The 14,780-nt window shown below is 38.9% G+C and overlaps 1 protein-coding gene across 1 annotated transcript; it reads right to left on the bottom strand.

Moving 5' to 3' along the window:
- Positions 1–4,382: 4,382 nt before the first annotated feature.
- Positions 4,383–12,905, bottom strand: LOC122081313 (2-oxoglutarate and iron-dependent oxygenase domain-containing protein ICU11-like; the record flags this gene model as incomplete). Its single annotated transcript, XM_042648382.1, is given in 3 exon segments — positions 4,383–4,468; positions 5,675–5,722; positions 12,284–12,905. Coding segments are annotated over 3 exon segments (431 nt in total), but the record flags the coding sequence as incomplete, so codon positions are not given.
- Positions 12,906–14,780: the final 1,875 nt, after the last annotated feature.

Below are 14,780 nucleotides of genomic sequence, written 5' to 3'. Positions count from 1 at the left end.
GGTGTGTGGGGTGGTGTAGATGGATCAGATTTTGTTAACTAGGCCAGGGTGTAGTCAAAGAATATGCCTAGATAAGCGTGTTGTTGCTTGGGAAAACAATTAGGTAAACACACAAGAAGCTAGTGAGACTTTCCCTATCCTTGTCTCCTAGCCTGGACCACATGGTTACCTAAGCCACAAAGCCTAGCCATTGCCTTAGAAAAATGGTTCGAGTGTTCAGATTTACAATGTAGAGAATCCAGTTGGGTGACAGGAGTGGATCAATTAATTTTGAAGTTACTTTTTAAACTGCTAACAAAGCGGGAGAAGTAATGGCCATGTATTGTATACAGGCTTGTTTACAGTTTTTTATTCCTAGAGATCCCTCGAATGCTTCTTTATCTGGGTCAATTAATTCTTCTTTATTCCTAGAGATCCCTCGACTGATTAATAGTAAATCACCAGCTTTCTTGTTTCTTATTCTCTAGTCATGTGATTTAAGTTCAATAGCAAGAAGCAACAATTTTAATTCATTCTGAAAGCAGCCCACTCTTCAGTCCTCTTCCTGAATATTATCATTCTTAATGCCTATACAACAACAACAACAACAACAACAACAACAACAACAAAGCCTTATCCCAACTAATTGGGGTCAGAAAGCCTTATCCCAACTAATTGGGGTCGGCTATATGGATCCATACAAGGACAAAAAAGGACAAGTACAAGGAAATTACACAATAACTGTAACCAAGTAAAAACACAGCTACATGGCGTCCGTTACATGATCCTTGCCCTCCACTTAGCTCTATTCGAGGTTATGCTTTGGGGAGAAACCAAGTATGCATGTCTTTCCTCAATATATGACAGGCTATATGGATCCTTGCCCTCCACTAGGCTCTATTCACTGGGATGCAGCCTGTCATATATTGAGAGATCTGATATATTGCCCTCATTTATACATTTCTTACTTCGTAGGACCTCAATACCTAGAAAGTACACGAGAGAACCCAAGCCTTTCATCTAAAAATGTTGACGAAGACAGGATTCACTTCCATAATTCTGGATACATCACTTCCAGACATAATAATATCATCCACATAGACAACCAAATGACCAATACATAGTCATAATAGCACTGTGAGAACCCACAGTGAGTAACAATAGAGTTGAACTTGTCAAACTATGCTCTCGATGACTGTTTCAACCTTTAGATGGCTATATGAAATTTGCATGCTTTGGTAGAATTCTCCCCCTGAGCATCATATCCAGGAGGTTGCACCATATAAACTTCCTCCTAAAGATCACCATATAGAAAGGCGTTTTTTTTTTTATGTCCAACTGATTTTAGTCTAAGTTGATAATCATAGAAATGAGCACACAAACCGTATTCAAGTACTCAACCGGGCCATAAGAGAGAATGCTTCAAAATAATCCACAGTGTATGTTTGAGCATCCTTTACCTACCAAACGTGCCTTATAAGACATTCAACATTCAACAGAGCCACTGGAATTATACTTAATGGTGTACACCCAAAGAGGCAAAGACAATGCACAAAATCCTTACCAAGAGCTAAATCTACTAATGTCCATGTCTTTCGAGATAACAAAGCATCCATGTCCGTCTCCAAAGCCAGTTTCCACCCAAGATGAGACAAAGCCTCATGATGGGTTTTTGAAACAATGGGTTTCTGAAAGAGTTATTAGATAAGGATAGAGCAAAAGTATAGAAAGGAGAAGGAAGATGAGAACTAGACATAATTTTTTAATGGGATAAGTAGTTATGGATTTTTGAGTATGGGAGCAAGTACCTTTCTAAAGAGCAACTAGTGAGTCAGGAGAGACCTCAGTACTAGGATCGGATTGAATAGTGGGCGGAGCAAAAACGATAGTGGGCAATGGTGACACTATTTTCATCTGAGTACTGATGCTAATATACCTAAAGAGGAGGAATAGTAACTGGTGGAGCAATAGTAAGAGTAAGCGGCACAAGAACCAAAAGAGGAGGACCAATATCAGTATTTGTAGGAGAGTTAGTGAAGAAGTAGACAAATAATAGGGTGTACTCTCAAAGAAAGTGACATCAGCACTGACAAATTGTTTGTGTGTAATGGGATCATAGCATTTATACCCTTTTGAATCCTATAGTAGCCAAGAGAAATACAGTGACTGCTTGGGGGAACAGTTTAATCAATTTGAGGGTGCAAAACAAGAACATACAAAAACAAGAAGTGGCAAATTTAACAAGGTACAGGATACACAATAGAGAAAGGAACTTAATTATTCAGATTAGAAGAGGGCATTCGATTGATAAGATAAAGGCAGTAAGAACAGCATCACACTTTACCAAAAGTGTTTGGCGAACATGCATATGAATCAAATGGGATCGAGCAACTTCCTATAAGTGTCTATTCTTCCGTTCCGCCACCCCATTTTGTCGAGGGGTGTAAGAACAACTAATCTAATGAATCAGGCCACTAGCCAAGTAAAAAATCAGATATCTCACTCTGAATATATTCAAGGGCATTATTAGAACGAAACAATTTAACAGAAACATCAAACTGGGTTTTTATTTCTTGATAAAAAGTTTTGAACAAAATGAAAATTTGAGAGCGATCCTTTAACATATAAACCCAAGTTAAGTAAAAATTATCATCCACAAAGCTGAAAAAATAAGAAATCCTTAATCTATTACAAACTCAACAAGGACCCCAAATGCCATAATGAACTAAAGAAAACAAAGATGAACTTCTATACACACTCCAAACAGGAAAGGACGCGAACAATGATGTTTTCCAAGTTCTCTAGCTTCACACTCGAAATGAGAGACTGATGTGCAGCTGGGAACCATTAATTGAAGCTTGGATAGGGATGGATCCCCAAGACGAAGATCCCATTGAAAAGGAGAAGACCCACTAGAATAGTAGCAACATTGGTAGAAGGTCCAATTCCATCCAAATAGTATGATCCGTCCTGCTCAAGCCCTCCAACAATCATCCTCCTTGTCTAAATGACCTAAAAGACACAATAGGAAGGATAGAAAGTAACAACTGCCTAGCACAATTGGTGAGCTGTGGTGCACAAAAAGCCCATTCTCACCAGGTCTTGAGTTCGAGCCTTCTGGCTGTTATCTACTTCCCCTCCCTACCTATCCATAAAAAAATGAGAGTTTTCCTATGGCATGAATGTAAGCCTGCACAGGTTGTGCCCACAAGAGTTAGTTAGAAACTCCAGAGAGTTTAATAGTTGTAATTTGAACTTGGACATTGTCATTGGGTGGTTTAGGATATGCAATTAGAGTCGTTAAACAGTAGTATAATACTCAATCAGATGATCCAATCAAGGTAGAATCACAACCAAGAAACGGCAGCAGTGAAGTATGACCAGACCAGTAAACAGCGGTAGATATATTCCAGAACAGACAAATAAGGACCCAGATTTGGGTGATCTCTCATCTCAGATAAATAATAAGTCAGATTGACCTGAAAGAGGGATTGAACAAGCGACTAATATAATGGAATAAAGTCCCGAAAACTCAATTCAATCAGTTGGCCAGATCACCAATAATTGCAGTAGCAAGTAGCAGGAAATAGACTCAAAAAAGAGTATCCGCACGAAGTATGGAGAATAAAAATTATTCAAAATCAAAACAGTAGGATGGGCCCAAATCTGGATAATCAAACTTGCCTCAAAAGATTAGCCACATCGAATGGTTGAATAAAAAGTAATTTTATATCTCAGATTTGTGAAGAGATTTCCCAGCAATTGAAGCCACAGGCACAATAGAGATCAATTCTAACTGTTGCGCTCCAATATCTTCATGTATGCAGTATAGAAGAAGAAGTAGTCTGCCCTAGTTTACTTCCGTGCTACCATTAACTAGGATAGAATCATATAGATAGGCAGCATAGGTGATGTGACCAGAGAACTTTAATGATGTAGTTGGGCATGGGAAGATTTGGGATTAATTTAGTACTTTGATTTGTTTCCTTATTTGTTAGTGAAGGGTGTGGTCAAGTTAGTTGGGAGATTCAAATTTTTATTTCAATTGCTAATTTAGATCAGTTTCCATTTTAATCACTTTCCAATGTTTCGCTGTGATTTTCCTTTATATATCCATGTAACACAATGAAGATCACAGATTTTTGAAAAATCGAAATTGGATTTAAGCTTTTGGCTTAAAACCATGGCTGCCGAGAGGCTTGCATATCCCTCCCTCCTTTGACCTTCTTCTTCTTTCTTCCTTCCTCCCTGAATCGATTCTCTTCTCTCTCTTTCTCTTCTATATTCTTCTCCCATCCCCATCGATCTGTTACAACTATCTTCTTCTTCTTCTTCTTTTTTTGGTTTGGTTCCTACGACTAGCGACAGTACAGCTTGAGAAGAGTGGTTTGATCTTCTTTGATCTCTTCCTTTCCTCTTGAGATCTTGTGTGGTGATTCTCCACCAGAGGGAGACTGAAACTCCATAGTCTTGGCTCCAGTTGATATTCCTACAGTGAAAATCGAAGACAAAATCAGATCTGGACCTTGCCGTTCCGCCAGGTTAAGGTTGCAGAAGAGGGATCTCCCTGGTTACGCATTATTGGGTCGATTAATGACAGCCCTTGATAGAGCTTAGCGTTCCAACCCTTCTCCCAGATTCACAGAGACAGCAGCCCTTTAAACAAGGAGTTCTCTCTTTCAACAGGGGCTGGTCTTTACCAAATTGCCATTAGACCTTAGCTTTGGGTTTTGCTTAATTGAATGGGCTCATAGGCAATCCGACTCCGGTTTTGGAACCCAAATCTGCATCATTTAGTCCTTGGATGGGACGCTCAAAATAGAAATCGAGCAGGTGTTTCACTGATTTTAATGCTCTGCTACCATGAAACGATATCCAGAATATAAAACCAGTAAAACAAAGATGAGAAAGAAGAGACTGCTGAGAATAGAGCAATAGTTATTCACAGCAGTCCCCATCGTCCAATATATGTATTAGGTGATTACAAGACAAATTCCTTCTCAGACAAGGAAAGAAGTCAAGAACAACTAACCAGGAAGTATAACCAGAATGCAACTCTAAATAAGAGATGAAAAACCAAACCAATTAGGAAACTACTAACTAAAGGGAACTTACACTAACCAGCCACGATAGCAAGAAACCCTCTATCGTGGAGCACAAATGATGTACCCCCCATGGTACACAATATTGCACCCATTTAACAGTATCGAAGCACTAAGATCCAGTATCTATCTTATTTTGAGAGTTTCTTTCTTTCTTCTTTTTTAGAGTTTTCCTTTGGTGGTCCTTCAATCTGAGATTTAGTTGAAGTTCACATACCAAATTTTGCCCCAATTTCCCAAACCAATATTCAGATTTATGGCTTGGTAACATAAATCTTTAGTTGGCTGGACTGTTTTCAATTATATCCATAAATATCTTTTTTGTTTGACCACCTACAAGGCTACAATACAACTTCCTCCGCGCAGAAAATTAATTAACATTCCTATTGTTGCCAGTCGGGGGCCGGGGGCCGTGGCGTGGGGCCGGGTGGAAAAGAAGAACATTATAATTTTATTTTTTTTTGGGGGGTGGGGGTGGGGGTGGGGGTGGGGGTGGGGGTGGGGAACGAAAAAGAACATTACAATCCACATAATAGGACCATCCACTAGTAATAAACTAACACAGTTCAGTGAAAGGTTCCTACAAAACACACCTGATAATGTGATATTATCTTCTGTCGGTATTCTCTATGCTTCTGAACCTGACATGAGAAATGGCAAAGAATGTCACATATCTGCCCAGGATTTATTTTGACTTCTTCTAGAGAAAATACATCTAATATTCTGAAAGCCTATTTATTTTTTTTCTTTTTTCCTTTTTTCAGGAACAAATGGGAGTGGTTGCACAAAAATCAAACAATAGATACACACAATACAAGAATAATAAGTTGTGACTTTTAGAAACAGATATTTACGCAAAAAGAAAAATTCCACTGTAATGTTTTTAGCCAGGACCCAAATGTGTACGTCCATCCACAGAAAAACAAAACTACCAAACCAAGATAAACTCAAAAGGTTGAAACAATAGCCACCAGAAAATTTGTAACTTTTGGGAAATACGAACACTGATTGATTAAGCCTGGAAATCTCCATCTCCAAACACCCAAGAGATTCTAAGGAGAATATCCTACATCAAACCACATGCAGTCATTGAGAGAATAATTTTAGAATTTAGTAATGATAATACTGTTTGAGCATATTAAATGCATCTACCAAGGAAAATTGAGAGTGACCATAATGTTTTGCAGGCTAATATTTATTGCCTCATCAAAGAGATCCGCTTGTCATCTCGCCCAATAAACATGTCGTTCAAATGGATCAAAGATCAGCTAAAAATAGACGAGCTTGCCAAACAGGGAGACAAGGTCAATACATATTTCCACAGGTCAACTTTTTATCTTGTACATCCATTTGGACATATTCTTGTTGTGTCTAGTGTTGGTGTTCTTCTCTCCAATAAATTAACATTTGTTGGATGGGTAATAACCTGTGTCTAATATGACACCAGCCCTCTTTATTTTAATAACGGAGAGAAAATTCTAGAATATTACTATGATCATTAAACCCCTTAGGGACTTAACGACCCGTTTGGAATCTGACACTTTCCCTAAAACCCATTATTATAACACCATCTATCAAAAACAGTAGCATAAACACATTTGTGTGTCAATACAGCAGCCCCTCCTTATTTATAATAATAGAGAGAACATTCTAGAATAGGTAAAAAGAATAAAATACCCTTCATGACTAAAATACTACTTGAACCCTTATTACAACACTACCCCCTCAAGTTGGTGCATAGATATCAAACATACCCAACTTGAACAATTGGATGAAAATTTTCAATACCAAGCCCCTTAGTGAGCACATCAGCTAACTAGACACCGGGTTGGACAAATGGAAAACAAATAACTCCTTATTCCATCATCTCCTTGATGAAGTGACGATCAATCTCTACATGCTTCGTTCGATTGTGTTGCGCCAGATTATGAGCAATGTTGATCCCTGATTTACTGTCACAATATAGACACACAGGAAGCTCAATTGGAACAAGTAGATCCTGATGGAGAACCTGGAGCCAAAGGAGTTCACAAAAACCATGGGCCAAAGCCCGAAACTCCGCTTCCACACTGGACCCTGCAACTATAACTTGTTTCTTGCTCAACCAAGTAACAAGGTTGCCTCCAACAAAAATGTAGTATCCGGAGATATATCTTCTAATATCTGAGCAACCAGCCGAGTAAGCATCAGTAAAAGCCTCAATACGTAAATGAAAAGAACCCCCTTTGTCAAGAGTAGATTTCAAGTACCTCAAAATCCGATATGCCACCTCTAAATGGGTCGAGTGAGGATCACACATATTTGGCTAACCAAACTCACTGCGAAGGTTATGTCTGGTCAAGTGTGAGAGTGGTATATCAGTCATCCAACTAACCTCTGATAACTGCCCTTGTCAACTGGTTCGCCATCCTTGTACTTGAGATGAGAGTTAGGCTCAAGAGGGTGTTGTCGTGTTGACTGGTATACACCCCAGCTTTCTTATGCCTGGTAGGAGATCAAGTGTATACTTCTGTTGAGAGAGGTAGATACGTTGAGCTGAATGAGCCACTTCAATGCCAAGGAAGTATTACAACTTACCCAAGTCTTTAATTTCAAATTTTATCCCCAAATATGTCTTCAATTGAGCTATCTCATCAATATCACTCCCAGTGATTACAATATCACCTACATAGACAACGAGAACTATAATATGCTCACTTGTATTCTAGATGAACAAAATATGATCAGCATTACTCTATTTATAGGCAATGGACACCATGGCTCTGTGGAAACATCCAAACCATGCTCGGGGAGACTGTTATAGACCATACACGGCCGGTTTCAACTTGCTCACCTTGCCTTGGGTATTTTGAGAAGCAAATCCACAAAAAATATTTATATATACCCCCTTTTCAAGCTCTCCATGGAGGAAAGCATTCTTGACATCAAGTTGTTGCAGCTCCCAACCCAAGTTAATAGCGCATAAAAGGATAACACTGACACTATTCATTTTGGCAACTGGAGCAAAGGTTCCCAAATAATTAATCCCATATGTTTGAGTGAACCCTCTACCAACCAGCCTTGCTTTACATCTGTCCACCATTCCATTTGCCTTTCGTTTGACTGTGAATACCCACTTATAGCCCACAGGTATCCTTTTAGAAGGGAGAATCATCAAATCCCACATGTCATTCTTCCCAAAGGCCCTTGTCACTTCATCTGTCACCTCTTTCCACCTTGAATTAGCCAGAGCTTCCTGCTAGTTGTGAGGAATGGCAATAGGCGACAAAGGGAAAATGAAACTATGGAAGGAGGAAGAAAGACTGCCATATAAAACTATATTAGAGATGGAATGTTGAGCGCAAGTCCTATAGGGTTTACAAATAGCAATTGGTAAGTCAAGACAAGGGTCACTAGGACGAGGAGGAGACTCACCAGATGGAGTAAGGCCACTTAGTAGACTTGGATTCAATGGAGGCGACTGGTTGGGCACAGTGGTGGTAATATCAACTTGCTTATGCCAAGTATGAACAACTGTTAGTGTACGATGTCTTGTATTCCGTTGCAGTTTAACCTAGGGAGTACTGGTGCAGGCCCCCCTGAAAAGTGGGGGTGTAGGGGGACGCAACCCCCTGCTCGAGTTTTTTATTTGAGGGCAATTTTGTACTTTCCGATATTAGGGTTTTTCGCTATATATTTGTAACAAGATAACTTTCTCTATAAGCAATTATGAAAGGTGTGAGGGCGAGCACTGTAACCTTATTCTCCATTGACAGTGAAGCAAAATCTCACCTCACCGAGGAAGTAGGCAATCTTGCCGAACCTCGTAAACCTATGTGCATTGTTTATTCTTGTTTTTCTATTACCTTTTGCATCACTTTTAGGGTTGCGTTTTTACAACAACCACATTTAAAGGATTAGGTGGGCTCCCCCTAGACTGAAGCCTGCTCTTATTCCTGATTTGTCACACGCTCCTCAAATTCAATATCATCCAATGGAGCAATCAAATACACATCTTCCCGTAGAGTAGGCTCCCCTTGAAGAGCTGTTATAGATGGATAATATGCTTCAGACTCATGGAAGACAACATCCATAGTTACAAACATCCACCAGGAAGGAGGATGGTAACATTTATACCCCTTCTAAGTGGAAAAATAGCCAAGAAAAATACAGCAAAGCCCCCGAGGATCAAACTTCCCATGAAGATGATGATTACGGGCAAAAACTACACATCCAAAAACCTTGGGCAACACAACAAACGAAGAGGAACCCAGAAGAACTTCAATAGAGCAGTAGGATGCCGACACACGGGAAGGCATCCGATTAATGAGGTAAGCAAAAAAAAAAACACTTCACTCCAATATTGAGGAGGGACATTCATTTCAAGCATGAGATACTTAGCCAATTCATATGGTGATTCTTGCATTTAGCCACTCCGTTCTAAGCAAGAGCATCAACACAGCTTGTTTGATGGAGGATTCCATAATCAGACAAATATAATTGGAATGCCTCTTATTGAGAGAGAGAGAGAGAGAGAGAGCAACCTTTACAAATTTGTAAATCAAAATGAATAGATGTTTTATTTGCTTTTAGACGAGATCTAAGACCTTTCTATTAGGGTGAAAAAGAATATGAAGTTAAAATTGTAATTAATACCATCGGGAAGGATGAACCAACAAACTAAAGAAGACTGAAAGCAAGCAAACCATAAAAGTAAAACAATTCCAAATCTCTGATCTCAATAACAGTTACAATGAGCGAGAACTAAGGTAACCTAACCAACAACAACTACTCAGCCTTATCCGAACTAAATGGGGTCGACTACATATATCTGATCAAAGTCAGCAAAAGAAAAATACAACTCCGTAAGTCCCTAATTGAGTAAGGCACGCACCAGAACCAAGCAACAGCTAGCATGCCTAAACAAATTGAAAAACTACAGCACACGCGTTAACGCACTTGGGTGAAGTAGAGTGTTGTCATTGCTTGCTGAATTCACGCCCAACAAGAGAACACCCCACCCTATCTGTTCCTAGCCTTTTTGGACTTGTAGACTAGCCTTTAGACCAACAGCAGGTAAAGCTTCTGTCTGTCGCTTCACACCTTTAGTTTTCAAATGAAGGTTGCTTGGTGCAGCTTTAGCCAGTTCAAGGAAGTGGAGCAAAGTGACCCACCAAGTAGAGGCCCCCAATGAAGGGGGGCCACAATCATGGTTTAAAGTATCTCCGATACCGATATGATACCCTCCGATACATATCTTAAATTTAGCTGACTGATATGATACACACTGATACGATACATGGAATTTTTAAAACCCTTTCGTATCGATATATATCCTACGATACATATCAATATGCACCAATACACTATCGATACGTATTGATACTCTATGGAAAATATAAAATCAAGGTAAAATATATGTTTCGGTATGTATCGGTGAGTATTTGTATGTATCGATCGGTACGTATCGATGAGTATCAGTACATATCGGTGAGTATCAGTATGTACTGATACAATGCACTACGGTCATATAATGGCCAAGATGGGTATTTTTTTCAGAAAACATGATTTTTTGAGGTGTTTTTGTTCCAAAGTTGCTGTCAGCCATATTTCTCTCTAACTAAAGTGGAAATCAAGGTTGTAAACAAGGATTTTATATTTATGGGATAACTACAAACCTTGAATTCTTAGTGCGATACCCCTAATTTAGTGTTTATGCATAATACAAGTTATCAATAGCTTTTTTTAATACATTTTTTATGCAAAAATGTTTAAAAATGTGTTTCATATCCATTTATGAGCGTATCTTTAGTGTATCTTAGCGTATCTCCGATACGATACGATACCCTTCGATACGTATCTTAATTTTGGTCAACCGATACCGATACTTTAATCCTTGGCCACAGTCTCATTGGTGCAATTCTCCCTTTTCTAAACTCCCAAAGGGAGGAATTGGAAACCGAACTAACGGATCCTAGTATCCACCCCCGCCATCTTTATGAAATATAACTAAATTCTTTAACCAACATAATAAAGGATATCCAAGAGAAAGGGGTCACCTATTACTATTTTCATAAATGGGAAAGGGAGGAAAGAAGGAGACTTGGCCCCATACCACTAACTATTGATCGACTAAAGTAATAATCTCTATCCATGTCCCAACCCATAAGGCTCTTTCTTTGGCCAGACTTGATGACCCCTACTCTTTCTAAAAGATTCAATAGATTTTATTTTGAGCATTTGTCATTATATCATTTTTTTTCTTACCTTCATAAAAAATAAAAAATGAAAATCTTAAACATATTTTTTTTAATAAAACAAAAATTCAATAAAATACTCAATGAACCAACCCATAGTAATATTTTGACTTAAGTCAAAAAAAATCCTAGTTGGGAATTTTTTTTAGCGAGAAGAGCAAGACAAGTTACCTTTAGCTCAGGCTACATGAATTCTAGCCCTCCAATCGGATCTATTCAAGGTCATACTTGGGACAAGACCTAGACTATGCACGTCTTTCCTCACTACTTCTCCTATGGCCACTTTTTGTCTACCCTAGTTCTTTTAGATCATTCAATCTGAATTAGATCACTCACCCTTACTGGCGCATCCCTAAGCCTCCGTTGAACATGATCATACCATCTGAAACAGCTTTCTTAGAGCTAAATCAGCCCTAATATGATCATTCCTCACCTTATCCTTCCTAGTTTTGCCGCACATCCATCTCAGCATTCTCATCTTCATTACGCATAGCTTATAGACATGACACTTATTAACTACCTAGCGTTCTGTCACATACATCATAGCTGGTGTAACGACTATCTTATAGAACTTTCCTTTTAAGCTTTAAAAGAATAAGTTGGTCGCACGCCACCTCGGACGAACCTCTTTACTTCCTCCATTCCACTTTAATCATCTATGAAACATCATCCTCTATATCAGCAATACCTCGTTAAATTTACTTGCACCCTCACTTTCAGCACAAAGCACTGGTATTAAGCAGGGGCATCTTAAGGGCAGTTTTTCCACTACTATGAACGCCTTTACCAATTGCAAAAAAGAAAAAAACAGAGGAAAGAACAGCCAAAGAACTTCCAAAGCCATTCGTTCAAAAGTATTACATGAAGAATCCAAAGAAGAAAAAATCAGAAAAATAATTAATCAAGGAACAGATGCAAAAAAAAAAGCCTTATCAAACAAGAAAAGAAGGAATCTCAAAGCCTTACTCTAGTCCGCTCCCCCTCGGACGAATACCGCGCCAATATTTCTCGCATGTACTGGACCTTCGCTTCTCGCGAAATACTCAACATGCTCGGAGGAAGGTATCGCTCAAGAGAACTGAAAACAGAAGGAACGAACTCCAATTGTAGATCATCGTAGTTCTCCGGCACGTGTTCGGTGTTTGGACTCAACCGAAGCCTCTGGCTAGCCAACAGAGGGCGACTCGAGGCGACAACCCCGTTGCCATTGCCGTTGCCAGCCTGAGACTCTTCTCTTCGGTCCATGGAGCGATCGCAGGACATAATTGGTAGTTAGCAGCGGGAGACCGCACCAGACCAAGCTAACTGATGCCAATGGCGGATATGCAGAGCATTTTAGGAGAACATGCCAGGAAACATTCGCCTTCTGAATTCTGGTTCAATGTTAGGGTGTACTTGAGAAATTCAGCTCAGGTAGATAAGAGGTTTCCGTTCTGCTCCGTTTTTAGGGTTTGGCACTCTCGGTTTTCCGTCGAGGAATATCTGCCACGAACCACCTAGATTCTGAAGCCGAAATTTGGTGGACAAATGGATCCTCCTATGACATGTTAAATTTCAACCGATACATTGGTGTCAATCATTCGGTTCGATTTGATTCGGTTCCACGGGTTCCGATACAAGAAATGAGTGAATCCAAAACCAAAATTAATATATCTAAAAGTAGCCTCTCACTACACGTGGCATGAAAACAATTGTCGACGATCAGGATGACCTAGTGGAAGAAAATCCCTAAGATCTCGCCTTTCTTTCGTGACAGACTCATATTCTGGGATCGGGCTCGTCTGTAGCACACCCCTGTGCTACAGATGGTGGAGCTCAGCACAGCAGCTCAACACCTGGCTTTTGAAGATCGTGTGATTTTAGCTCAGAAAGTTGAATACATCAGCGACACACCTGATCCCCCTCTCTAGAGAATCGCTCCTTTTTCAGATCGGTTTGAATTTTTGAAAACAAAATAGGGCTCTCTGCAACTTAGAAGATTTTAACCCAAACCGATTTCATACGATCAAGAAGGGGGAAGGGAAAAAAAAATTTATCGTTTTCCCCACATGCAAAACTTCATCAAAGAATCTGTTTTTTTTTCATTTTTTCCTTCGAACCTCCTCTCTCTCTCTCTCTCTCTCTCTCTCTCTCTCTCTAATCTACCTAAGCCGAAGGGAAATATTGATAGGGTTTTGGTGTTTCTCACTAAAAGTTAAAATTTTCCAAGTTGCAGAATCACAAAACGAGATACCCTTTCGCCTCCTTTTTTGATTTTTTTTTTTTTTTTCTCAAGAACCAAGTGAAAAAATCCCTACTTTCACATTTATTTCTTCTCAGCTCATTCTTGCACCTTCAACCCTTGTACTCGTCATTTTTTTCTTTTTTTGTGTATTCTCATTTCAAGGAAGAATAAGAAGAAACACTTTGGTTTTCTAGGTTTACTTGTGGTAAAAATCCTCAGGAACAAAAATAGATTGAAAAGTCAGAGAACCCACTTGCTGGATCAGTTTGGGAGATCAAGTGTATCGCCAATGTCTTCCACCCCCTGAGGCTTAAATCCATTAGACCATATGATCTCCAAAAATCACATGTCAAGCTTTCATGCCGTGCTACACGATCTGTAGCACAGGGGTGTGCTACAGAGGAGCCCAATCCCATATTTTGAACATGACCTCTCCTAAGATGGTAGCGTGGGTATCCCACTTTAAGAATGACTATTTACCTCTAAATAAGGAAACCGGAAGGATTATAAAGAAGGAACCCCCCCGGTATGAACAATCACTTAACTCTAAGGATGTGAATTTATAATTGAAATCATTTATTGAAATTGAATCGTTCCATTTACATTGAAATTGTAAAACTGTTTAGTAAATTGTGTAGTTATGATTTTAAGTTTATGGCTGATTAGCTAAACGGGTTGGGTCAATTTTAACCGCGAAACCCGTTGATTTCAAACCGAATTGAAGCTGTTTAAACCGTTTAAACCAATCTGATTAATCCATATAACAATTAAATAAAGTAGGTGCAGTAATCAGTATAACAATTAATAATTAAATTAAGTGTTCATCCTGCTTTAGTATGATTTATTGCAATTCAATTCAAGTTTAGGCTTTAGATCATGTACTTGTAATCCATATATGTTATTATGTTATCACAGATGGGGTGTTTTGGCTAAACCACCTGTCATTTTAATATTTTATGTTGTAAAATGCTGGATTTAGATGTTGTACGATATTAGTTCTATATGTTTGAGAATGACCATGGAAATAAATAGCACTAGATTATCAAATTAAAACATAGAATCTCTTATTTGTGGTTGCCAATTATTTTTTGATAAACTCATGATCTTCAGTTTAGAGATGGTTGTAAGTCATAACAAACCGATTGTGAACCATTTTGCAAACCGTATAAAATAAATTGAAACCGTTTAAAACTGTGAAACCGACATTGTTTAGAAACCGTGGAAACCAAAATCGTTTAC

This window comes from Macadamia integrifolia, chromosome 6, assembly GCF_013358625.1.
Source record: "Macadamia integrifolia cultivar HAES 741 chromosome 6, SCU_Mint_v3, whole genome shotgun sequence".
NCBI lineage: Eukaryota > Viridiplantae > Streptophyta > Magnoliopsida > Proteales > Proteaceae > Macadamia > Macadamia integrifolia.
The sequence above is the reverse complement of the archived record's forward strand: the minus strand, read 5'-3'. Positions and strand labels throughout refer to the sequence as shown.